Below are 27,855 nucleotides of genomic sequence, written 5' to 3'. Positions count from 1 at the left end.
ATTTCGGAATGAAAACAGACAATATATTATAACCCGTATTTGACCCGTTTTAAATAAGTAATTCGTTTCATATATATTTAATCAATATTAACATATATTTACATAAACGAACTATAAACGCAGCGGAACAAATAAACGATAAACCCAAACCATAACCGAAACCCAAAACCCGGATCCGATTACAACCAATATACGAGTACGATTCAAAAAATAAATAATCAACCATAGAAAAGGTAGTCGATATACCTCGGTTATACACAAACCGGGAAGACACCAAAGACAAACGAGAAGAGCTAGAAGATACGACACAATCAAACACCCAAAAACAGATCCGGCGACGGCGGCGGCGGCGGATTCCGATAGGTTATTTAGCGACGGCAGTAGAGGACAGCAACGGACAGCAACAAACCCCAACAAACAGCAACAGCAGCTTGAATCAACAACAGAATCGACCGGTTTATTGAATCGCCGGAAAAACGAGCTCGCCGGAGAAGATGGAGTTCGCCGGAAAAACGTGGTGCAACGATTCAACAGCACCGGGGTCTATGTTAAGCTACGGTGGTGTTTATGACTGTTAAAGGACAAGTGGTAGAAGCTGTGTGGTGTTAGCGGCGGCCAAAAAGGTCTCGCCGGAAAACCGGTTGGCCGGAATTCGGCGCCGGATTCTTTTTGGCAGCTAGGGTTTTGTTTTATAAAGGTTATTTTTTAATAATAATATCATATTGTATATATATAGTATTATTAGTAGGGTTTAAGCAAGTTAAACCAATTGGGCTTGAGCCCAATTAACAAAACAAAGCCTTGTCCAATATTCTGTCCATCTAATTAATTGCGTCGGGCCTAATTAACTTTTAAATAGGCCTTTATCTCGTCACCCCCGGTGTAACTCAGTCCGGGTCACATTCGGTTGCGTTGACTTGACCCGAAACGACCATTAAATCCAACAGTCTCCCACTTGGACGTATTTGGGTCAAGTATCACAACGCTAACAGCTAGAGGCGTTCTAGCTACACATAGCTGTCCCCAACCGAATATGACAATTTTAAATCCATAACCAAAGTATCTTGGAATACCTTATTGCAAGATAATGAATTTATAGTAATCGTTGTCATCTATCCTTTCTGTATAAGACATCAATTAAACAATGAGACATGGATCATATCAATCTCATATAGTGTTCAATTATTGTAGTTCTCGATATAGAGTCAAAGTGGTCCAATCAAACACACAGTTAGTTTGGCTGAGGCCTCACACTTTACCAGTTTGAATCAACGAGGGCGCCAATATGTTTAACTGTTACATTTTAATGTAAGAGTACAAAATCCCATCTTGAATACATATAACTCTCACTGAACTCCAGAACATTCCCAACCAATGCCTTTATGGCTGGCAGTTACGCAACAGCGGTTGACATGATCAAAGAATATTCCTCGGTAAACGAAAGTTCAAATATGTATCTCAGGTCTAAGGATACTAAATGAGCATACTATTATCAAAACATCTTATGATCAAGATCCATGAAGATGATTTGATGCGAGTTACATCCAACGTCATTCATAATGAGGTTGTGAGTTTGGAAGTCAACTAATTGAGTCCAAAGTCAAAATAGCCTTAATTCAGAATCGCTCCCACGAGTCTGATCGACTACGGATAATTTATAATACAATATTCACGGATTAAACGTATTAAAATGAACACAGTTGTATTATTCAACGTTTGCATTTAACCATTAAATCAAAAAGTGAACAGAAAAGTACAACTAATTAAACGTTCATACATCCAAATACTAAATCAAAATAAATCACTAGCAAGTCTAAGCCCGATAGCATCTCTATGCTGATCATGTTTGTCCTGAGTCATCGGCTTAGTGAACGGGTCAGCTGGATTTTGATATGTGTCTACTTTGCTTATCACGATGTCACATTGTTCCAATATTTCCCGAATAAGATGGAACTTCCTTAGAATGTGCTTGGTTCTGTGATGAGACATTGGCTCTTTGGCTTGAGCAATAGCACCTGTGTTATCACAGAATATCTCGATTGGTTTGTGAATACTCGGAACCACATCGAGATCGGTGATGAACTTCTTCATCCAAGCAGCCTCTTTAGCAGCATCTGATGCAGCTATATATTCGGATTCGGTGGTAGAATCCGCCACTACACTCAGCTTGGAGCTCTTCCAATAAATAGCTCCTCCATTGAGAGTGAAAACGAAACCTGACTGTGAGCGAGAATCATCTCGGTCAGTCTGGAAGCTAGCATCAGTGTAACACTTTACAGTGAGCTCCTCTTCCACTCCCCCAAACACCAAGAACATGTCTTTGGTCCTATTCAAGTACCTTAGAATGTTCTTCACAGCAGTCCAATGGGCAATGCCAGGACTCTGTTGAAAACGACTGGTCATGCTCAAGGCATACGAGACGTCAGGTCTAGTACACAACATAGCATGCATGATAGAGCCAACCGCAGAAGCATATGGAATTGCTTGCATACGTTTAGATTCAATGTCCGTTGCCGGAGATTGCGATTTGCTCAACACGGTTCCTTTAGTCATTGGAACAGCTCCTTTCTTGGAGTTTTCCATTGAGAAGCGTGCCATCACTTTGTTTATGTAAGTACTTTGACTAAGCCCTAGAATCCGCTTAGATCTATCTCTATAGATCTTTATTCCCAGAATATATGCGGCTTCTCCAAGATCTTTCATTGCAAAACAAGATTCCAACCATTGCTTAACTTCCTTAAGCATAGGAATGTCGTTTTCAATTATCAGTATATCATCCACATACAAGATGAGGAATGATATAGTGCTCCCACTAGCCTTTCTGTAAACACAAGGCTCATCTTCATTTTTGACAACCAAACTCTTTGCTTTTCTCGTCAAAGTGAAGATTCCAGCTTCGAGATGCCTGCTTAAGTCCATAAATGGACTTGTTCAATTTGCAAACCCTATTAGGATGTTTTGGATCGACAAAACCTTCAGGCTGAACCATATAGACATCTTCAGAAAGATGTCCATTAAGGAAAGCGGTTTTGACATCCATTTGCCATATCTCATAGTCATAGTATGCAGCAATGGCAAGCAATATCCTAATTGATTTAGTCATAGCAACGGACGAAAAGGTTTCATCATAGTCAACACCTTGAGTTTGAGTAAAACCTTTCGCGACTAGCCGTGCCTTATAGGTTTGCACATTTCCATGCATGTCGGTTTTTCTCTTGAAAATCCATTTGCTCCCTACTGCCCGACTATCGGGGGGTAGCTCAACCAAGTTCCAAACTTGGTTATCATGCATGGATTGCATCTCTGCGCTCATGGCATCTTGCCATTTCTTGGATTCCGGATCCAAGATAGTAGACTTGTAGTTAGTAGGCTCGTCCCCAGACTCGGCTACTAATAAGACTTCGGGACCATCTAGATGACATAAGTATCTAGAATTTGGTACAGGAGTCCTACTACTTCTGCGAACGCTTGTGTTCACGTCTGATGTATTAGCAACAACAACTTGTTGATCAGACTCTCCAACTTCCTCAGCAGTTGGTTGTGGTTCTTGAATTTCTTCAAGATCGACAATGTTACTTCTAGTTCCTTGACTAAGAAATTCTTCTTCAAGGAAGTAGCATTTCCTCATGACAGAAATCGTATTTGTATCAGGATGAAAGAAGTAATAACCGCTCTTGTAATAGTATCCGACGAAAATAAATTTTTCGCCGCGGGGATCAAGTTTGTCATCAGACTCACTTGTGATATAAGAATCACATCCCCATACTCTAAGATAAGACAATTTGGGTTTCTTTCTTTTATGCCATATCTCATATGGTGTTTTGTCTATCTTCTTAGTTGGAGCTAGATTGACAATGCGGGCGGCGGTCATAAGGGAGTAACCCCAAAAGAAGTGAGGCAAGTTAGTTCTACACATCATCGATCGAACCATGTTTAGCAAAGTTCGATTTCTCCTCTCGTTCACGCCATTAAGTTGGGGTGTGCCAGGTGGAGTGAGCTGTGAAACAATTCCATGCTCTTTTAGATGAGTGAGGAACTCTTTGCTGAGATACTCTCCACCTCGATCTGATCGAAGTATCTTAATGGTTTTATCAAGTTGTTTTTCCACTTCGCTTTGAACTCTTTGAACTTTTCAAAAGTTTCGTGCTTGTGTTTCATAAGATACACATAAGCGTATCGACTATAATCGTCGATAAAAGAAACGAAGTATCTTTCATGGTTTCTAGTCATGGTTCTGAAAGGTCCACATACATCAGTATGTATGAGTCCTAACAGATCACTTGCTCGTTCACTTTTATTAGTGAAGGAGTCTTTGGCGAGTTTGCCAGCTAAGCAAGACTCACAATTGTCAAAAGAGTCCGGTCCTGTGGATTCAAGAATCCCTTCGGATTGGAGTCTTTTAACTCTTGCCTTGCTTATGTGGCCAAGTCGGCAATGCCATAGAAAAGTATCATTGACACTAGTCTTGATACGTTTTGAAAGATGATATACGTTATTGTCAGGTTGAACATCAATCTCATAAATACCATTTCGAGGTTTAGCCTCAAAATAAAAGATATCATTTAAGTAAGCAGAAATAGTCATGCCATTAAGAACATACTTAAATCCTTGTTCAAACAACAACGGAACTGAAATGATGTTTCTGGTCAAGCCAGGAGCATACAAACAATTATTTAAAGGAAAAACTAGGCCAGATGGACAAGTAAAATGAAATACTCCAGTTGCCAGAACTGGTACTCTCTTCCCATATCCAACGATGAGTTCCATGCTGCCTTTATTCAGTTTCCTCCACTTCTCAGGCTCCTGCAAGACATTAACGATGTGGTAACCACATCCGGTATCAAATACCCATGTGTTGCTAGAGACAGTGAAAAGTTCAATAACGTATATGGAAATACCTCCAGAAGAGCCTTCACCATTGGCTCTCTTCTTCTTGATCTCAGCAAGGTACTCGGGGCAGTTTCTAATCCAGTGCCCCATTTGGTTGCATTTTTAGCACTTGCGCTCCTCAAAGGGCGGCGGCTTTTTCTTTGCAACTACCTTGTTAGTGTTGGTGGCAACATTGGCAGCAACAATAACTTTCTTCTTGCCTTTTCCCTTAAAACCTTGATTCTTTGGTTTTGGCTTTTTGACACCAGCAGATCGAATCATCAGAACTTGATTGGTACTAGAAGGAATGTTCATCTTAGCCGTCTTGAGCATGTTATGAAGCTCCAGCACTGTCTTCACCCAACCATTCATGTTGAAATTCATTACGAACTGGTCGTATGATTTGGGGAGAGAGTTGAGGATGAAATCCGATGTCATCTCATCGAGCATGGGATAATCAAGTTTCTTGAGCTGATCGATGTGCCCCTTCATCTTAAGAACATGAGCACTGACGGGAGACCCCTCTGCCATCTTGGAACTGATGAGTTGTTTCATGGTGTCGAAACGTTCTTGACGGGCTTGTTTCTGGAACATGCCCTTGAGTTGCTCAAGCATCTCATAGGCACCAAAGTCTTCCAAGCCTTTAGCAAGCTCAGAAGTCATGGTGGCTAGCATAATACATGAGACCTCAGCCGAGTCATCCTTATGCTTGTTAAGAACTTTTCGTGCAGCGGCTGTGTTGTTTTCAGGCTCGGTTGGAACTGGTCCATCGAGAACATACAGGCGCTTTGCCATGGTCAGAACAAGTCTAAAGTTGCGGTGCCATTCGATGAAGTTGGTACCGTTCAGTTTATCCTTCTCAAGGATAGTCTTAAGGGCGTAGGGTGAGTATTCGTTTGACGACATCTGATTAATTAAGCAAAAGTAAATTTAATTAGTATTTTCGACGTTGTAGTCCTATTATTAATGACCCAATAACATTAATTAATTAGGAGTATGAGAATCTGGCTTCCAGTTATTAAAGGCAGCTGTAGCACACAACATTAATAAGTGGTTAGGCAGACCGACAACGATTGTCAATTGTGAGTAGAGCACAACTCTCGGTTATGAGGCCTATAGAGACAACGATTGTCTGTATAGATACGTTTAGCCTCATCTTTGCCCACTTTAAGTCTCCAGACAGCTTTAGCACGTATCAGGAGAGTAAAGTAATAGTTGTCCTAGTACCGTGACTTGTGAAAGCGCCGTATGTGTCAACGAAACGCTTTCACCTTGATGGGATAGGCTAGAAAACAAGTGCGGTGCTGTAGCTCTCAACACTCGAAATTTCGCAGTATGCCTCAAGTGTGACTTGTAGTATGATTGGCATAAACTATTGGTTTTACAATTGGGATTAATTTTAAAATTACCAAATAGAGTAAATGTCAAATTTTACTGTATTTATTATCCCAACGAATAGATGAACCCTTTCATCTCTCATGACACTTAGTTTTAAATAACCTCTTAAAAACTAAGTTTGTAGCGATACGACTTACCAATTTTAAGTTAATAGAAAATAACTTATTAGTTTTGGAAATCATAACGTTTTTAATTTGCAAAACAAAATTGGTTAATAAAATGTTTATTTTCAAATTTATTTGGTATTAGGTCGGTGATATTATAATCCTATTATAAACAATCCAAGCAACCACAAATAGCAAATAACAATAATATGTAAATCCTTATGGCCAAAAGGTGATCGGTCTCGCTAGAGCCAATTAGGGAGACTGATCGGGTCAAGGGGTTCACAACACAAACAACCACAAGGATGGACTTCTCCGTGCATCCCGTCGTCTTGTCCGAACTCCCACTAACTCCAAGATGTTCATGAGCTCGTCCTCGGTTATCTTCGCATCTTCTCAATTACAAATTTATAAACTAACAATTATTTGCCCTATTACAAATTTGAACCATCTTTATGGCCAAAAGAAAACCGAAAATTAAATAATAACCTTTTTACAACTTTTGAACCAACCATATGGCCAAAATAAGCTCAGACACCAAACACAACCAAACAAACACATAAGTCGGGGCCGGATTTACATATTCAAAATAAACGAATTTCGGGTCGTTTTGACTTGGTCAAATAAAATAAACAAAACTTTGACCAACTCAAAATTACCCGAAAATAAATCTAGATCTATAAACTTTAAACGATTTAAAGTTTAAGATGCAGATCCGGTTTTAAACGAACCGGGATCGACTCGTACGTTGTAACCTGACTTTGATACCACTGTTGGGTTTCAACGGTAGTTCGGAACCAAAACGGACAATATATTATAACCCGTATTTGACCCGTTTTAAATAAGTAATTCGTTTCATATATATTTAATCAATATTAACATATATTTACATAAACGAACTATAAACTCAGCGGAACGAATAAACGATAAACCCGAACCATAACCGAAACCCAAAACCCGGATCCGATTACAACCAATATACGAGTACGATTCAAAAATAAATAATCAACCATAGAAAAGGTAGTCGATATACCTCGGTTATACACAAACCGGGAAGACACCGAAGGCAAACGAGAAGAGCTAGAAGATACGACACAATCAAACACTCAAACAAAGATCCGGCGACGGCGGCGGTGAACGGCGGCGGCGGCGGATTCCGATGGGTTATTTAGCGACGGAAGTAGAGGACAGCAACGGACAGCAACAAACCCCAACAAACAGCAACAGCAGCTTGAATCAACAACAGAATCGACCGGTTTATTGAATCGCCGGAAAAACGAGCTCGCCGGAGAAGATGGAGTTCGCCGGAAAAACGTGGTGCAACGATTCAACAGCACCGGGGTCTATGTTAAGCTATGGTGGTGTTTATGATTGTTAAAGGACAAGTGGTAGAAGCTGTGTGGTGTTAGCGGCGGCCAAAAAGGTCTCGCCGGAAAACCGATTGGCCGGAATTCGGCGTCGGATTCTTTTTGGAAGCTAGGGTTTTGTTTATAAAGGTTATTTTTTAATAATAATATCATATTGTATATATATAGTATTATTAGTAGGGTTTAAGCAAGTTAAACCAACTGGGCTTGAGCCCAATTAACAAAACAAAGCCTTGTCCAATATCCTGTCCATCTAATTAATTGCGCCGAGCCTAATTAACGTTTAAATAGGCCTTTATCTCGTCACCCCCGGTGTAACTCAGTCCGGGTCACATTCGGGTCGGTCGCGTTGACTTGACCCGAAACGACCATTAAATCCAACAGTTCAACCTGTCGCAACATTGAGGGGCTAATGAGTTTAACTAAAAAAAATGATAAAATGAAGATTCAATAAATATTTGAAGTTAATTACCTTGTCTATAAAAACCAAACAAGCATATCTAGCAGTAAACGATGCTTCTTTTGACGTGGAACTCACAGAAATGGGATCCAACACAAAGTGCACAAATAGTTTCTTCTTTCATAGCAAACACTAGAATCACACACGTATTCAAATCATGTGGGATCCGTCAAACCGTTGATGGCCCGTTTAACCCATTTATAACAACCCGCTTTACAAGTGTGAAACTTGATTACAACCCAATTGATGCATTTAGAATATGAATGGTGTAGAATAATGAAAACCCCGTAATGTGTAATGTATTATTGATCAACTATATATAGAGTTACAAGAGATATAAATACAAGGAAACATAATCAAATACAATCTCTTAACTATGGTAACACTATAATACTAAAACTCTAATAATATATTCTCTAATATTCCCCCGCAATCAGAGCGGTAGGAAATCAGACGCTCAGACTGGAGCGCAAAGCTTGTGTAGACACACGATCGATTGTCACGTAGAACAAGAGCTAGATCGGTTGTAGGATCTAAGAAGATCGGCAGCGTCTTGACCGTAGTCAGGCGGCGGATAGGCATAATGATTTGAGCTTCGACTGCAACTGCAGGAGTTAAAACTGAGTCAGCCGAAGCAACGACTTTACAGCACAACGGCAACATAATAATAAATAAAAACTACTTTTTTTAATGAAATTAATGATGGAAAAAAATGGCTAGAAAATTACGAAGGAAAAGAATCTAAGTGAATGGAAAAAAAAACTAGATATACAAAGAAAAAGAAAGCTAAAGATCAATAGATTATTTAAAAATTGTTTCCCGTAGGCCACTTATATCTTGATCAAAACAAAAGAAAAATAGAGAAAGCAAAATAAAAATAGTGAAAATAAAAGAAATCGCTGGTTGCCGAAGCAATTTGTGACTTGGAATTGAATGGGAAGAAAACCGGCGGCATCGGTGTCGGTTACTATGGTCCGTAGGCGCGTAAATCTGAGATGGAACACCAACCAGAAAGTAATATATTATGTATGTACAAACGTCCCCGGGGCAGGACAAGAACAAAAAGAAGAAAAAGAAACAGGCCAGAACCCTAAGGCTCTAATACCATGTAGAATAATGAAAACCTCGTAATATATAATGTATTATTGATCAACTATATATAGAGTTACAAGAGAGATAAATATAAGGAAACATGATAACACTATAATACTAAAACTCTAATAATATATTATATAATATTCTCTAATAATAAATAGGTCAATTGTCTGGGTGTCCAATATAACGTTAAATATGAATAGGTTAATCAGGCACTCACGCAAAGGCGAGTGAATAATAGTAATTTACTAGTACCTCATCCAGTAACTTCAAGTATCTTGCTTCAAACAGGTGAAGTGTCTTGGCTTCAGATGGAACAAGCACCTGCAAACAAACACACATCTTGAAATTACCATCAATCGTAACCTTCAAATATCAAATAGCTACCTACCTGATCAGAAGGAAACGGAAGCAGTGGGAGTTGTAAGAAACCCGCATACACTTTAAACCCACTTCCTAATTTCTTCTTATTATTCGAAGCAACCAATCTGGGTGGTTTTGCATCTAAACGCCGGAAGAACTTATTAACCAAATTAGTGTTGGCAATTGAGCATCTTGTTAGTAGTGAATTGGGGAGACGAAGAGATGAGTGAGAGTGAGAGTGGCAATTGACGTGAATCCATTGATGGTGGTGGTACTAGTACTTCTGCAACTCATTTCCAGTGGATGATATCATAAATTGTGTGATTTTTGGCCATTATTAGTTCATCATTGGTTTTTACCGTTTAAAACGCTACGTGGAAGCCTTTGTACCCCACGTATCAGTGTCAATACTGTTGGTTCTTAGGGGTATCCGAAAATTTAAATACCTCGGGCTGAGTCGAAAAAAAGACCCATAAACCTTTTCAAAAAACGAAAAATATAAGCAAATATTTATAAACGGTAATTAATGTAATAACAATAAACATAACAAAAATATACTATTAATGTAATACACCAATTTTCTAAACACTAAAAGATTAATTGTCGAAATGGTATGTTGACTGTTGTTGAATCAAAAGTTATTAAGTTAAGTGTGAGGTATAATTAAAACAAAACTAAATTGGGTGAATGTGTAAATAATAGACTAATTATAAAATAAAGTACATGGACCATTTTTGCCATTACTTAAAACCTGATTTTGAGTCCTCTTCCTCCTTAAAACCTGTTCAATTTTCGACGTATTTTTCCGGTGAGGCTAATTTTCCGGTGTGCTTTAAACACCATAATTAACTACTAAATCGACTAATTGACGGTGCCGTCTGATTCAATATCATTCACCGATAACTATATATATACATAAAAAAAAGTTTTAGCTCCCAAAAATTACGTGCTCGGTCGAAGGTGCGGCTCGCACACACCCCGGCCGGCCCTGCATCTTATTTGAGATCAAATTCTTAAGCAATAGTGTTCTTCTCAATTTGTGGCATACACTTTTTGAATTGAACGAAGTTCTTATAAAATTCTTGTCACATGTATGGTCAGTGATGGACCCTGGAAATTTTCTCACAGGGTAAAAATTTTCTAGGTCGGTACTCAGTTATTTTCTCACCGGTTCGGCTATCGGGTCGGGTCAAATCACTATATAATTTTGTTGTCCGGTTCAGCCGTTTCGGTCGGGTCAACTCGAATCGAGTCGGGCTAATAAAATATTTAGTTTTAAACTTCTAATTTATACAAAAGAAAAACAAATATCAAATATTATATGAAAAGAAGAACATAAATTTTAATAAATGTTTAGATAAATTATAATATTTTTTTTAATAAGAGCTTCGAAGACTTAATATGTAGTTGATGATAACTACATATTGATAATCAAGCTTCAAATAAGCTATATGTATGAAAAATAAAAGAAAATTGGATCTTAATAATTCAAACTATCAACCATTGACCAATAATAATCTCAACTATCACATTGACCAATGACAACTCTAACTTTCAGTTTTATTACCATTAACAATTCCGGTTAAAAAAATAGTTAACCCTGTTAATTTTAAAAAAAAAATACAGAATTCCCTTTATATTAAAAAAAATAAAAATCTAAACCATCCACCTGCTACAATACACTCTCTCTCTCTCTCTCTCTCTCTCTCTCTCTCTCTCTCTCTCTCTCCATCTCTTTCTTAAAACACACCCACAACCAACACCTCCAACTCCATTAAATCCGACCACCACCATTGCCACCATTGGCAACCGGCCACCGCCGCCATAGCCCTCCCAATTTATTCTTCTTTTGACAACACCTAGAAACACCACCATTTTGGGAGTACGTCGGTTCAATTCACAGCGGTTCTAAAACCTTTTCGCAGGCCAAAATATCCAATAACCAGATACCATTAGTTCGTCACTGGCACTGGTTGTCGCGAACGCCCCAAATTCTCATATCCACGAATTTGTCAGACGTAAATCCAATTCAATTAAGAGATGTCAGCAATAACTACAACCGTTGACGTCACCTCGCTGCCGGAATTGGTCACCGATGGCTATTGGTACCGGCGAATAATCTGTTGATGCCAATTAGTAGACACTTAGTCGGATTCGGTAGAGCTGTCAGATAAAGCCTTAACAAGAAACTATTTATGATGTTATGGTAAAAACCTTTAAATAGATAATAACCAGTTCATTCAGTTTTGGTAGAATTAAATTCAACTAGTTGTAATTTGGTAGAGTCTGGACGAAAAAATGATTGGGACATAGAAGGTCGCGATTTTTATGCGGGTGAGGAGATGACCGGTTTCAGTGGGGTCACTGGAAGTGGTGGTGGTGGTTAGTAGCGAGAGATGGTTGGTGGTTGTGGTTGCGTACGAGATGAAGTGACCGGATGATAGTTGACCTCCTTTTTTAGAATTATCATATCATCACTATATCCCATCAATAGCAATGTTATGGTAGGGTTTGAGGAGGGTAAGATTTAGACAGTCTTATCTCTATCCCATAGGGTTAAAGAGGCTGCTTCCGGTGAGACCCCCGGCTCGATAGTAGTTTTGCATCAAGCCTTGGACATAAAGCACATAGCACTCAATCATCGGGACACCGGCTGATTGGTGCATGTGCACTTGTCTTTCGGCTATTAACGTCACCACATGATTCCTGATTAACCTTCCGCCACTTTTAACGTTATTTTCACGAGATTTGTAAAATAACGTCAAAATTAGTGCAATTTTACTTTTGCCCACCCGAGGGTTCCCTTAGAATTATACATTATACGCGCGCACCGCAAGCAGGGCGCCCTTAGAATTATCATATATTAATACTAATTTTTAACTTTATTAGTAATAAAGGTATTCTAGTAATTTTCTCTAAAATTAATGTCCAACTAAACTGAAAAATTATAAGTGAATGTCATGTCATACGCTACATCATAAATATTAACGGGTTAACTATGTTTCTTATCGTGATTGTTAATGATAACAAAACTGAAAGTTTGGATTGCCATTGATCAAAGTGATAATTGAGATTATTATTGGCTAATGGTTGATAGTTTGAATTATTAAAATCCAATTTTTCAAAAATAAATAATTTCATAAAGTTGTACAGTAATAGATAACTTAAATTACCAAAATGTTCCTAGTTTAACCTATGACCATCTTTTTCACAAGTTTACATTGTTGGTTGTAGTTTAGTTTTCTGGTGATCAATTTTTCAGCTTTTCTTTATGGTATGTTTCCCCTTCCTTTTCTTTTCAATATTCTACAGGGGTCGGTATGAATTCTAACATATATATACAACTAAATATATTTTTTTCGTATGAGTCGGCCGTCCCCTGTAGCCGAGCAGTAGGTCTGCCCCTGTTTGTGGTTAGAACCTTGGTACATCACTTGTCTCATATTTAACACAATTAGCATTTGATAACTGAGCCAATGATCATTTACCAACATTCTTCATCTAAATTATATTTATTTTTTAAACAAGTGGACTTAAATCACCTACACTGGCTAAAACTAATTCGGCATTAGCAGGGAGTTTATCGTTTGTTTTGATTAGACATTTATTTTTTAGTTTGGTTTATAATTTTTTTACAATCAAATTAAAATCAAAATCAAAATTGAAAAAATTAAACTGAATAAACTGCAAATCAAACCGATGAACACCTTTGCTCACCAAATGATCTAGTTTATTATTCAGTTTGATTAAACATTTTACATATAAGCGTGTAGTTTTAGGTCAACATGATCCTACAAAAATGATGTAACATATTTCACTAATTAAGTTTATAATGAAACTAACTTTATTGAAGTATTCGGATTATTATCTCTATTTTTATTTTTATGTGGTTTATTATTGTATAAATAAATTTTGTATATGCCAATAGATATTTTAATGTTGTTTTTGAACCTTGACACCAATTCTTTCCTATAAGATGCCATGTGGTTCTTTTTACCATAGAAAAAACTTCATAACTTATTGAACATATCATTGAAACTATTAGAAGAGGATAGAAAACACAACATTGAAATGGTTGGAATCATGTGTTCTGGTTTTACCGTTTGATTAGAGTAGAAGATCACAATAAGTGAAAATTTATGAAATTGTTGACAAACAAGGTCGAGCATCTAATCTAACTTGTATAATAAAGGAAACCTATATAGGACAGTTGTCCTCTTCACAATCACCCAGAGTTATATTTTCCCACCCATAATTTATTTAGGGTTTTTTTCCTCCTATTTTTCTATTTTTTCTGTTCTTTTCTTATTCCACGCATCATCTTCACAATTCCTTTTGTTCCTGTTCTCAAGGCTAGGCTATAGGTTTTTCTCTTTTGCAATTCAATCGATGAACAAACAATCGTGAGGCTATGTTCGATTTCCTCTCCGACAATTTAATTGATGAATGCACGACCGATGATTACTCATCTCCTTATTCACAATATCTGAAGGGTTTTGATTTTGGTTAATATGGGTTTTGATTTTGGTTAGTATTATTGTTTATTGAGATTTTTATGATGATTGATTTTATGGTGTTGTGATTGGATTGTAGATTTTGATAGTTTTGGGAAATCAACTTGTGGTTGTTGGTTAGTTTGCGATTTATTGTCGCTCCGGTATGAGTTATTAGGATTAGGGTTTATGTTCTTGGTGATCAATTATCTTGAGTTTCTTTTGTTTTTGGTTTGTTAATTGTGGTTTAGATTTAGGGTTTGTGTTCATGTCTAAGTAATAATTGATTTTCTTAAACAATATTAATCACTTATTCTAGGTACATAATTTCCAATGCACTTTCATTAGAATTATTACTATTAGCTGCTTTTTAAAAAAGATTTTTGTGTGCTTGCTTTAACAAGGTTTTTCACTTGTATAGTAATATATGCTCTTTACAATACCAAAATAGAATTGCCTAATAAATGCATGCACATATCAGATCAAGATTTGAGTTAATAAGCAAAGTTACTGATATGCAGGCATCGTTCTGGTTGTAAACTGGTTGGTAATAAATAAGTCAAGTTTGAAAGACATCAAGAAGGCTCATCGTGTTGCAAAGGTATGTTTCTTTTTGCGACATGACTTTTACAAATATATATTATGAAATATGACTTTTAAAAATATATATTATGGAATATGGATATATGCACTGCATATTACTTGATTAGTTGATTATATTGTCAATGGAAATATGGTATTGGATCATAGAATCCGTTGATGAAGAAATTTGGTCAAGGAATTCATAAAAGAGTCTTTGTCAACACGGTTAAATTAAATGCTTGAATTTTACTAATGGGTCATGTGTGATGTGGGTCATTTTGGATTAAAAAAGGGAAGTAGGTTCCTTAAACAGGTCCAGGTTGCGAGATTGTTTGGTAATTGTCTTTAAATATACATGATATAGATTAGCCTAATTGTATTTAAATTTGTCTAATTTCTAACTACTATTGTGGCACATAGAATCCGTGCCTAATTTGTCTAATTTGTAACTACTAGTAGTTACAATAGTAGTTACAATTTGTAACTACTATTTGTAACTACTATTGTGGCACAATTAGGTCATGTGCCTAATTGTGGCACATGAACTAGGTATTATAAATTCTTATTTTAGGAAACAAGATTCTCATTTAATCACTTTTAGCAGTGGCGGACGCGACACGCAAATTGACTACCTTTTGATGAGGCAAGGAGACCGACGTTGGTGGAAGGACTGCAAAGTCATACCTGGGGAGGCAGTTGTGACTCAACATCGACTACTAGTGACAGATATAGCCTTCAGAAATAAGCTGACTGTTCGACAGAAGAAAGGTACACCGAGAATTCGATGGGGAAATTTGAAGGACGAAAATCTCCTACTGTTTAAGGATAAACTCATTATGCATACGCGGGCTCGACTAAATGGGGACTCAACTCATATATGGGAAGCTATGGAGACAAAGATCATCCAAGTAGCAAAGGAGACTCTCGGGGTCACAACAGGAAAGACAAGAGGGCATAAGGAGTCTTGGTGGTGGAATGACGCAGTGCAAGACAAGATAAGGGACAAACAAGGATGTTTTAGGGAGCTAATGAGGTGCACGAATGAGGAGGAGCGAGTGGATTTGAGGGACAACTACAAAACGGCCAAGATAGAGGCGAAGAAGGCAGTGGCGGAAGCAAAGAAGGCGGCCTTTAAACGGATGTATGAAAGTCTAGAAACAAAAGAGGGGGAACATGCTATGTTTAAGATTGCCAAAGCCAGGGAGCGTAGAAGGCAAGATCTAGGACCGGTGAAGTTCATAAAGGATACAGATGGACATGTACTGGTCAAGGAGCAGGACATCAAGCTAAGATGGCAAACCTACTTCCACAATCTTTTTAACAATGGGAGAGCTTACCAAGAAGAACATGACAACACAAACTTTCAACGACAACAATCGAATAACTACTACTGCCGACGGATCACACGAGAAGAGGTGAATGATGCACTTAGGAGGATGGAAAGGTCTAAGGCGGTTGGCCCAGACAACATACCCATCGAGGTGTGGAAGTGTCTGGGGGAGGAAGGAGTCATTTGGTTAACTACTCTGTTCAATAGTATTCTCAAATCAGGTAAGATGCCAGACCAGTGGAGGAGCAGCGTTGTAGTTCCTATCTATAAGAACAAAGGGGACGCCCAATGTTGTGGTAACTACCGAGGAATCAAACTACTAAGTCATACTATGAAGCTATGGGAAAGAATGATTGAGGTTAGACTTAGACGAGAAACTCAGGTTACGGTCAACCAATTTGGCTTCATGCCGGGGCGTTCCACCACAGAGGCAATACACCTTATAAGAAGATTAATGGAAAAGTATAGGGAGAAGAAGCGTGATCTACATATGGTGTTTATTGACCTAGAAAAGGCCTACGACAGTGTGCCACGACAGGTGCTCTGGGAGTGCTTGGAGGGTAGAAGAGTGCCCAGGAAATACATAGAGATAATTATGGATATGTATACCAGGAGTGAAACAAGTGGCCGTGAGCCAGTGGGGGATACTGGTTTCTTTCCTGTAGAGGTAGGTCTTCACCAGGGGTCAGCGTTGAGCCCGTTTCTTTTTGCAGTAGTCTTGGATGAGTTGTCAAAGTCGATTCAGGGGACTCTCCCGTGGTGCATGATGTTCGCAGACGATATTGTGTTACTTGCTGAGAAAAAACAAGATCTAAACGTGAGGCTTGAGGAGTGGCGAACAACCTTAGAGACAAAAGGTTTAAAGATTAGCCGATCTAAGACGGAGTACCTACACTGTGATTTTGGTGGGATAAACGACAATGAAGACGCACAGATCACAATTGAAGGGCAGGTGGTCCCGCAGGTAACGAAGTTCAAGTATTTAGGATCATTTGTACAGAGCGATGAGGAATTAGACAGTGATGTGACCCACCGAGTTCAGGTAGGATGGTGTAGATGGAAAGCAGCCACAGGTATATTGTGCGACAAGAGTTTCCCGACTAAACTAAAGGGAAAATTCTATAGGGTGGCAGTTAGACCTACAATGCTATATGGAACAGATTGTTGGGCCATCAAGAAGGCACAAGTGCGGAAGATGGAGGTAGCAGAAATGAGAATGCTACGTTGGATGTGTGGGCACACAAGGCTAGACCGAATAAGAAACGTTGTGTTTCGCGAGAGATTAGGGGTGGCGAACATAGCAGACAAGATAAGAGAGTGGAGATTGAGATGGTTTGGACATGTAAAGAGAAGACAGACGACGAATCTTGTTAGATCCGTAGAAAACATTACTATAGAGGGGAGGAGGGGTAGAGGACGACCGAAATTGACTTGGGATGAGAGGATTAGGCATGATTTGATAGACCTAAACCTCTCCGAGGACATGGTTGAGGATAGGAATTCGTGGAGAAGTAGAATTAAAGTTAAGGATTTTTAGAGAGAATTGAATACCTTAGGGCTTAGACTTAACTTATTTAGGTCACATACCATAATGGTATTTCCCTTACATATATTATTATTATTATAATCATTATTAGCTTTTATATAGCTGTTAAACTGTGATCTTACTATTAATATTATTATAATTAGTAGTAGTTTTTATATAACTGTTAAACTTTGATTTCCTTTATTTTGCTTCATACACATGTACTTAGAGCCGAGGGTCTCTCTGGAAGCCACCTCTTTATTCCTTTGGATAGAGGTACGGTGTGCCTACATCCCACCCTCCCCAGACCCTACTTATAGCTTTGCTGTCGGTGGGATTTTACTGGGCATGATTGATTGATTGATATATATAATTTGTAACTACTATGCACTAAGAAGCTGGAAAAGTTATTTTTAGAATCAAGATTTTTCTACACTTACACAACAGTTTATACAATTGCCAACAAAAAACTGCTAATGTCCGTTAACAGTCAATACAATATCTTTCATTGCTTTTAGGTACGTCTTTGCTTTAGTTGACTCCCGTTTGAATTGAGTGTTAGTGATTTTGAAATTAAGACGCTACTTAGGGGTATTTTGGGAATTGGAATTAGGATAAATTCTTGAGTCGTTCAAATGGTGGTTCTGAAGAAACACTAAGTGACCCCGGGCAGATTACGGATAATCTGGGGGTTAAATAGATGTTTCCCACGAGGGTTAGGTCCGGCAAAGATGGTTGTTTTTCAGATGACCTGCAAAACAGACACCGTGAGCTCGTCACTGAGAAGGGGGGGTACCTCCTTGTGACCACCCTCCGGCGTGAGAATCAGACTAGATTGCTCTTGAATATAAGTGTATATTAAGAGAAATGACTAGAGCAGATATATGAGATGATATGATAATAAGATATGATACCGTTCCAAGGTGTTGGAGTATTTATAGCCGAAGGTAGGTTTCCAAGCAGGTACAGCCAGCTGTATAATATTCCTTTTCTACCAACTGTGGGCTACGTACGTGCCATGCTGGTTGGTGGGTAGGTAGCGGCTGATAGTGACAAGGCCGGCTATGTACTATTCCTTTTCCACCAACTACAGGCTATGTACGTGCCACGATGAGGGTTGGTGAGTAGGCAGCGGCTGATAGTGACATTTCGTACTAGAGGGTGCTCCTCCTCGTACTGTTGTCGGTGAGCTGTCACCCTGTGATTGGTTCATGGGCTGCTTTGGTCAGATCTTGTCTATTTTGTCCATACCTTGGCAGGTATAGTACAAAAGATCTTCCAGAAGCGTACGGACTGGCTCATTTGGCCGGGAGTATTCCCCCTCCCGCCTTGCTCATTCCTTCTTCAGGTGACACTGAATTATTGAGAGTTAGTGCCTTGTGCGTGTAGCCTTGCTATTAGTGCGGGTAGCCTTCCCTGATGGCTTGTATCCGCAGCTGCGGGAACAGGCGGGGTACTTCACCATTGGGAGGCTTTTCCTGCGGGAACAGCTGACGTACTGCGCGTAAGGTCTTCATCTCTCTGAGCGTGGTGGGTCCTGCAGATCCAGTTAGTGTTTGCGCAGACGTCCCTCTTTAAAGTGAGTCTTGCGTGTCCAACTGGGCTCTGCTGGGACCTACCTCTTCATGTTCCTTTTTCTTTTTGCTGCATTTATGTCTTACACCTCACCACCCAGGCTTATGCCTCACTATTTTCAAATGACGGTTCCCTTTTTTGTTGCTGCATTTCATATTTTCTTTTAATCTAAACTTGCATCCATGCTGATCATCTAAAACATTGTGATGGGTCAAATATTATATATTATTTTGTATTGCACAAGTAATTAGTATACATGAGATAAGATTATAAAATTAAAAAGTATAATTACAATTATGCTCCAAATTTTTAGTAAACAATTTTGGAGGTTAACCAATCTCAAGGTTAAATTTGGGATCGTAATTTTTTATTCTTAAAAATTGTAATTTAGGCTATTCTTAAAAGTTTATGGTGCTTTTAATTTAAAAAACTTAGCAAAGAAAGATATGATCAAAGTTCGCATTTCAAAATCAATATGGGATCGTAGTTTTTTATTGGGATCGTAGTTTTAATTCAAAATGTCAAGGTTAAATTTGGGATCGTAGTTTTTTATTCTTAAAAATTGTAATTTAGGCTATTCTTAAAAGTTTAAGGTGCTTTTAATTCAAAAAACTTAGCAAAGAAAGATGACTAGAGTTCGCATTTCAAAATCAATATGGGATCGTAGTTTTTTATTGGGATTGTAGTTTTAATTCAAAATGTCAAGGTTAAATTTGGAATCGTAGTTTTTTATTCTTAAAATTTGTAATTTAGGCTATTCTTAAAAGTTAATTGTGCTTTTAATTCACGAAACTTAGCAAAGAAAGATGACCAGAGTTCGCATTATAAAATCAATATGGTTACTTCACCTAACGTGAAAATTCTTAGTTACAAATAGTTGAACATAACGACACGCATACATGTTGAGCATATCAAGGTGTTAGCTTTTGATATAACCACTGTACACTACCCGTATAATTTTGATATGAACGTTTGACTTTAGTCAAAGTCAAACTCACATACACTTTGAAAAGGATGGATTTTTAGTAAAAACATTTTATCTTGTGGTCTCTATTTAAATTTTTGAACGTTTTAAACTTTCAGGTACTATTTTGAGCATAATGTTTTGAACAACGTATTGAAAATAACCCGTAACATTGTTTGTGGGTATATCAAGTTTCTGAGGACATTACATCCAAGCCTTTAGAGTTTTGTGAATTATAATTGTAATTTCAATTTTCCTTATTATATATAACTTGTAATCTAATTTATAATAAGTAGTTACATATTTATGATATATCGTTTTCATTATTTAACCCGTGTAATATGTGGGACTATAGAAAATATCAAATGCTGTATATAATGATATCTTTAGAGATTTATAAATTATTTATATGTTTCTGATTTGTAGTTGTAACTTTACTTATTTATTTCTTTAATCTAATATGTAATTCACTTATATTTTCAATTATTTATGGAGTTAACATTGTTCAACCCGTGTATCACACGAGTACCTAACCTAGTATGTGTCACACCCCGAAAATCTTAATTTAAACATCGGAAGACTTTGACCAAGTCTTTCGGGCGGTGACAGACGCCGTTTCAGCCAATTACATTTAAGTATATATTTCAAACGAAAGTTGAACTTTATTTAACCATCAGAGTTATTACACGTGTCATATTACACGATTTTTATTCAATTTACAAGTTCAACATAAAGTCAACATTTTTCATTCAAACACACATCACAATTTTCCAGCGCTCTTCGCGAAGCTTCCATACTTATATTTTTTTTACCTGAAAAGCATATTAAAATATCGATCAACACGATGTGTTGGTGAGTTTCCCTTTTATAACAAAATAGTCCATATATATATATATGAATCGAAAACATAATCCAAATAATTAACAAGTCCGATATCAATTCGTGTGTAATCGTCACTACACCCCGAATTATATCCAAAATATCCGTGTATAATGGCTTACCACCATTATAACACCAAACCGTGTGTAATGATCTACCGTCATTACATCACAAATCAATAGGCATTTCATTTCTTAAACAAATTGAGCTGTTGTAGACTAGCTAAGAATACACCATTACGTATGACATCTCAGTTGATAACTCGAAACATACCGTACTCAAAATTATACCCACTTTTAACCCAACGCGAATGGAAGTGGGGGGCGTCACCCCGATAGATCTACCCATATTTCCGTGCCCTTAATAATTCAGTTAACAGTTATTTAGCCAACTAGACTCATCCCGCATTATACACCAATTTGTAAAATAAAATGCCTTTATAAAACATCAACGAAATCAATATGTAATAAAGAATATGCTTTTCCCCAAAACAGAATTAAATATCGGTTTGAAAACAATTCCAGTTAAAAATCGAGGGGGTTCGATAGAGAAACTCACGGCTTGTAGCTTTTCGTTCCATAATTTGCGTGTTCTATATTAGTACACGTTTTGTTAATAAAAACTTGGTTTTAGTTTTTTATATAAAGCTCTTTTTAGTTTATTAATCCTAGTTTAGTGTTCACATAAACAAATAAGAGAGTACACATAGTTCGGCTTTCCGTTAGCAATTATTTAAATAACTAAGCCAGATAAATAAACACTTAAAATATATAATAATATTTTAAGTTTTAGTTGCTAAAAAGTTTTAAGAAAATATTAATCTTTTATTTTTCATAATTCTTGTCGGTTTTGTCGGTTTTTGTCGGTTTCGTGTTCAAAACAAACCGTTTGGTTTTTCGCATAAAACGTAACTTTTAAATCTTGGAAAGTACTTGTTACATATATATTAGTCAAGTTTTATATGTTACCTTGTAAAAATATTTTGTTTTTGTTTTCGTTAATATTTTCTTAAAATAACAACTTTTTAACGTTTTCGTGTTGGTTTTCGCGACACAAACCGTTTAGGACTAAGTTTTATCATCCCGTCCTTTTCTCATATATTAACTTATGTTACATATGAGAATTTTATAACTTTAGGGGCTGTTCTAAAACAGTCCCTAAGAGTTGTTGTCGGTTTTGTTTATAAAGCCGATTTTCGACCGTTTAAGTTACCGACGAGTCAAATAAATTACACAAATCTATACTAATCATCATATGAACTAAACACACATATAATAACATATAATTTACCATAAATTGCAGTTTTGACTATATATGTTCATAAGATGCCTTAATCGAGTTTTTCGGTTCCTAGTTCGTATTTTAGATTACCTTAATAATGTTATTAATCAAGCTTATCGTTACATATATGAAAAAATATCATATTAATGATTAAATGTCCAGTTTCAAATCATCATAACATCTCATCATTTATATATAAATTCAAGTAGTTCATCAATTTATGAATTTCCTAAGTGTTCAACTAACAAAGTTTCCTATTATAGTAACTTTTAGTTTTTGATAATTCTATCTAATTCAGTCTTTCCACTTTGATTAAGTACAATTATAAGTTTAATTCATTCAATTAGTTTGATTGGGTTTCATGCATCCTAAGTGTTCTATCCAATTTTGTTCTTTCAATTTATCATTCAATAAAGTTTCCTTATTTAGTAAGTTGTTTGATAATTCAATTATTGTGTTAGCTAATCAATCCTTTAATCATGCATCCTATCTTAGTTTTAAGTTGCCATTCATCACATATCAAACACATATATCACAAGTATTCACATCAAAATCCAAGTTTCAACTTTTCTTAAATTAAAGTTTCCTTATTTAGTAACTTTACCAATCTTGGTTAATTTTCAAGTTTCAACTATTAATTCTAGCATATATCCTATCCTATTTTCAATTAGATTATTCCATATCATTTCTTGATTCATCAATCCATCCAAACTCCATTCTAACAACAAACCATAACATCAAATTCATTCAAGTGTATAACAAACAATCAAGAGATTCAACAACACTTATAATCAAGCTTAGCAATCAATGTATGATCTTTAAGATAAATGTATGCATGTGTAAGTGGGTTTAATCCTTCCACCAACACATACCACATCCATAATTTCAAACTTTCAAGCTTCAATCAAACTCAAGAACAACTAATTTAACATAGTTAACCCAAGAAATCAACTCATAAACAAAACTTACTTGTGTTCTTGAAGATCTAAAGATGAAGATGAAAGTGTGGTGGGTGTGAATGTGAAGATCTTCCTCCTAATCTTGTTTGATATTTCTTGTTTATTGATTATATCTCCATAATTTTTAATTATTGATTGTGTTTGTTTATGTATGTGTGTTTGTGATTTGAATTTGTGTGTGAAGAGAGTGTGTGTGTGCCATGGGTTTTATAGAGACAAAGAAAGGGATAGTGTGGACAAGTGGGTGATGGAGATTAAGGCAACATATCAACATCATGATTAGGACTAATCATTGGGGTGAAAGGTGTATGGATGAGAATGTTACAACACATGTTTCTAGAAGCTAGTAATGATTATGTAATGATTGCAAGTGACATGTGTGTTGGTTTTGAGAAAACAATGGGTGATGGCACATGGGTTTGGGCTTAGTGAGTAGGTGTTTAAACAATAATCTTAAGTTTCTGTTTTAACGTCTAACGAAGTTTAGCTAATCAAACGAATCCTATTTCTAATAATTTTTGTCAGACTTTGAACGAAATTGGATTCTTGATAATACAAGCCTAAGAAACTAATATTTGGAAATAGTTGACGCTGGGTCCTTACCGGGTCGTCCGCCGACACTCGGTTACTTATTTTGCAATTTTTACGATTCGGGCTTTCTAATATTAAGTTTATACATTGTCTCGACTACTTTAATATGTATTTTAATTTTTCGAGATCATTTAGCCCCTTTAAGGATTTATTTACTTTTTGGCTCGCTACCCGAGGTTATTCCATGCCAGGCTCGTTACGTGACGATTTTTGCACTTTTTATTGACTTTGAAACTCACTAATAAAAAATATTTTTCTCATAATGACGAAATTTTATTGCTAATCGATATTATATTAGTCACGGTTTAGGCTAATTTTTAGCCGGGTGTCACAATACGCATATATATGTGTCAAGTTCCTTGTAAATAGTAAATATTTGATTACCCATTTAAATTGGACTTTGACATAAGCATTGAACATGTAGAAATATGGATGATCTATAGAATTTTGATATGACATATAACATCATATATGGTGAAGATGTGGTATTTATAAAGAATATAATATCTAATGACGTTGAGACTGGTCCTAGGAACTGAAGATGTCTTTAAGAAAGCTAATCTAATTACATAATTATAACGAACTAGAACTAAAGCAACAGAAGGTGTGTTTGTCTCTAATGATACCTCTCGTTCTCCACTTGGGATGCTTTAATTATATAAAAAGACAATGATTTCAAAAGATTGAGAGTGAAGACAATTTGTAACCTTTTGTCATTTATTTTTTGAAAAAATTAGAAACGCGTTTACTTAACTTCAACAAGAAAATAAATAAATCAACAAATTATAGATTCATAATCACCATAATCATTGCCAATTAAATCATGTCCACAACGTGCATAACCCATCATGTATCATTGTTTCTTTTAAAGCCCCCATAGAATCAACTACTTGTTTTTTTAATTGGGGATGTATTACCTTTAAGGGGATGTTATTAAATTGATTTTTATTAAAATTCAAATTATATAAGTTTATTCACCAATTACAAACATCGATGAAAATGAACAAGTTTTAACTCATCAAACCCAAACCGATCATACATACTTAGAATACGATATGGTCGATTCTAAGGTCCCACAAATACTAAAAAATCGAGCCCGTGTATGTAAAAATGACTTATAAACTACACAAATCGGTTTTCAACGGTAACAAATAATTGTAAGATCTGAGAGATCGGCTTAAAATCCGAACTAATTATTATTTTTTTTGAACGACCAACCAAGTAACGTCGGGTACTCCGTACGCGGCCCCCATTGACTAAAAATAGCCCGAGCCGATCACTAGTCCGGACGGACGGAGCCCCTAAAATCCAAATTAATTTTTAACAATAGGATTAGTTTCATTCAGTTACTTTTAAACACCATTTTGGCTTTAATTAAAAAATTAAGCTCATCAGAAAAAGACACCTGTGTTCCCCATGACAACACAATATGAATAACCTATTAGAAGAAGACACGTGCACGTTTTTCCTAATTCTTGAGCATTAAGCAATAATAAAGCATAATAATAAAGAGAAGAGTAGGATAGAAAGAATCGAGTATGGACGGACCACCGTTAAACGAGTGTTGCTCCATCTGCCATGGCAACTTCCTTCTTCCTCATCAATCCAATTGCTCTCACTGGTTTTGCGGTGAAACCTAATTACTACTTCCATTTCCTCTTTTCTTTCCTTCATTCAAGTTTAATTTGTTGTTCGATCAGGAACTTAGGGTTTTCTCATTAGGGACTACATTATTAGTTAGCAATTATTCCGATTGGAATTTTATATATAATAATAATAATAATAATTTTATTTTTGAACTTAATAATATGATTGAATTAATAAGTATAGTTATTCAAATACTTCAAAGATTTTGACTATCTTTGACCGATTACCGATTAGTTTAAATCGCATTGGCAGCCCAGTGATCAGCGATTAATCACCGCCTGGAATCGATTTTTACAACACCGCACTCTATACAATTTTGAGGAATTGATGGAATATTCAAAGAATTGAAATATATTTTTGTGGGGCAATTATCAATGATGTAGGAAATGATCATACTCCAAATGTTACAATATACACTACTCAAATTATTGTCATCACTGAATAACATGAGAATTTGATTTAAGGTTATGCGTATAGCTAGTCATATGATTATTTTTATCTAATGTATAGGAAACTGCATTTTACAAGTTTGGAATCACGGGTCAGCATTACAGGGATGTAAATGCCCGCTTTGTAGACGCCAGATCACTCTATTGGTTCCTAGTCAAGCTTCTTCTCAACAAGTTCATGATCCCGAAGCTTCCGAAACCATAAGAAAGATTGAAGCCTATAATCGTCTTTTTGGTTCACAGTCAACTGGTCTTGTTCAGGTATTCATTTGATCCCACTTCAATTAAAACATGTAAATATTTATAGTAATATCAATAATATATATATGGTTTGTTTTTGGTGAATCTCTTCTTTTACATTTTTTATGGATGTTTCATATAAGTTTTTTTCATGTATTCTGTTTGTTTTTAAAACAACTAGTATCCATGCTGTCTATATAAGATGATACGAAAGAAGCTACTAATGTTTCCTAGGCTTGTAAACAAACCAAACGAACACGAACGGAGCTTTTTCATGTTCGTTCGTTTAACTTTAACCCAACAAACGAATGAGTGATCACACACGAACAACATACGGGGGTTTCTTGTTCCTGTTCGTTAGAAAATGAACATGCTGATGTTTGTTTATGTTCATTCATGAACAGTATAAATGAATGGTTCAGGGACGTAAACGAGCGTACATAACCGAACACAGACGAACATATTAAGGAGATCATTTCATGATTGTGCGTTTACTGTATCTCTGTTTATGCTATGTTTTATGTTTTATATTTAATATAAGTGGAAATATGTACAATCATGACTTGGTCTCTTTAATAGTACAAACATAACTGAGCTAAAACCAATACATAAGGGGAAGAACAGAAATGAACAAACACGAACTTAAAGAATGCGATTATCTTAATTAATGAAGCGAAGGGAACTTAAACAAACGTGGACTAACAAACATAAATGAATGTAAGCAAACAAACATAAATAGACGAAATTCATGAACATAAAAACGAGACACATGTTCATGTTCTTTGTTTTAAATAAATGAACAAACACATCTGATCATGTTCGTTTGTTTATCGAATAAACGAACATAAACGAGCTTCCCGCCGAACGGTTCACAAACTCTTCACTGAATGTATGGTTCGTTTTTGTGTTTTGCAGAGACTACAAGACCTTCCATTTCTTCTCAAGAGGTTGTTTCGAGAACTTATGGATCCTCAAAGATCACTCCCGTTTGTCATTAAAGCACGAGTATATCTGGCTGTGAGTTCATAAATCTTTAATTTCATATTTATAATTTATTGTCGTTAAATGTTGTTGATATTTCACACAGCTAATATCAACTGCCATTTATGTGCTTAGCCCTGTGGACATTATACCCGAAGGCATGTTACTTTAACTTTAGGTTTACGATAATCGACTAAAAGTCTAAAATATGTGTTTCTGATAAAGTTTTGGTTATTTTGACAGCATTGTTTGGAGTACTTGGTCTGTTGGATGATGTCATCATAGCCCTTATTTTCTTTCTTCATGTTGGCACCTTGTATCGGGCTATACTCGTGCGCCGTTATGGAGGATCTACATCTTGACAATTTGGAACCTTAAGTTGGTGTTGGTTTTACTTGTTTTTCTACATATGCAATTATTCTCTATATTGATACTGGATAGAGATTGTGATCTTTTTATGATGATAAAGTTTATTTCTGTTGCAAGAATTTCAATTTTCATTTTTATTAGTCTTGTTTTGGTTAATCATGTTACTATTAAGAAAAAAGGGTACAGTTGAAGTTTAAGGTTTAGGATTTAACTTGTATAGAGTTGGAGACACCACTAAAATAACTAATTACGTAGTAAAATCTTAACAGTTTGTTGGTGTGGAAAAGGCCAGTGGTGAACGACTGAATGGTAAGAATATGGGGTATACACCCTG

General features: G+C 36.4%; 1 protein-coding gene and 1 long non-coding RNA gene across 2 annotated transcripts; one reads left to right on the top strand and one right to left on the bottom strand.

Annotated features, from left to right (window-relative positions):
* Window positions 1-8,208: 8,208 nt before the first annotated feature.
* On the bottom strand, window positions 8,209-9,882 carry LOC143597629 (uncharacterized). Its single transcript, XR_013146960.1, has 3 exons — window positions 9,685-9,882; window positions 9,549-9,617; window positions 8,209-8,330 (listed from the first exon to the last, which is right to left on the bottom strand). It is a non-coding gene; the product is annotated as an uncharacterized LOC143597629 (long non-coding RNA).
* A 15,461-nt stretch (window positions 9,883-25,343) lies between these two features.
* On the top strand, window positions 25,344-27,855 carry LOC143597633 (uncharacterized). The gene is made up of 5 exons (XM_077076077.1): window positions 25,344-25,464; window positions 25,993-26,192; window positions 27,087-27,188; window positions 27,259-27,310; window positions 27,396-27,855. Exons 1-5 carry the CDS (start codon window positions 25,374-25,376, stop codon window positions 27,512-27,514), a joined length of 564 nt encoding a protein of 187 aa, XP_076932192.1. The 5' UTR covers window positions 25,344-25,373; the 3' UTR covers window positions 27,515-27,855.

Source organism: Bidens hawaiensis, unplaced genomic scaffold (assembly GCF_021521415.1).
Source record: "Bidens hawaiensis isolate Kalapana, Puna unplaced genomic scaffold, B.hawaiensis_p1.1 tig00048745_1, whole genome shotgun sequence".
In the NCBI taxonomy this organism is placed as follows: domain Eukaryota; kingdom Viridiplantae; phylum Streptophyta; class Magnoliopsida; order Asterales; family Asteraceae; genus Bidens; species Bidens hawaiensis.
Note: the sequence above shows the minus strand (reverse complement) of the source record. Positions and strands in the feature narration are given on the sequence as shown.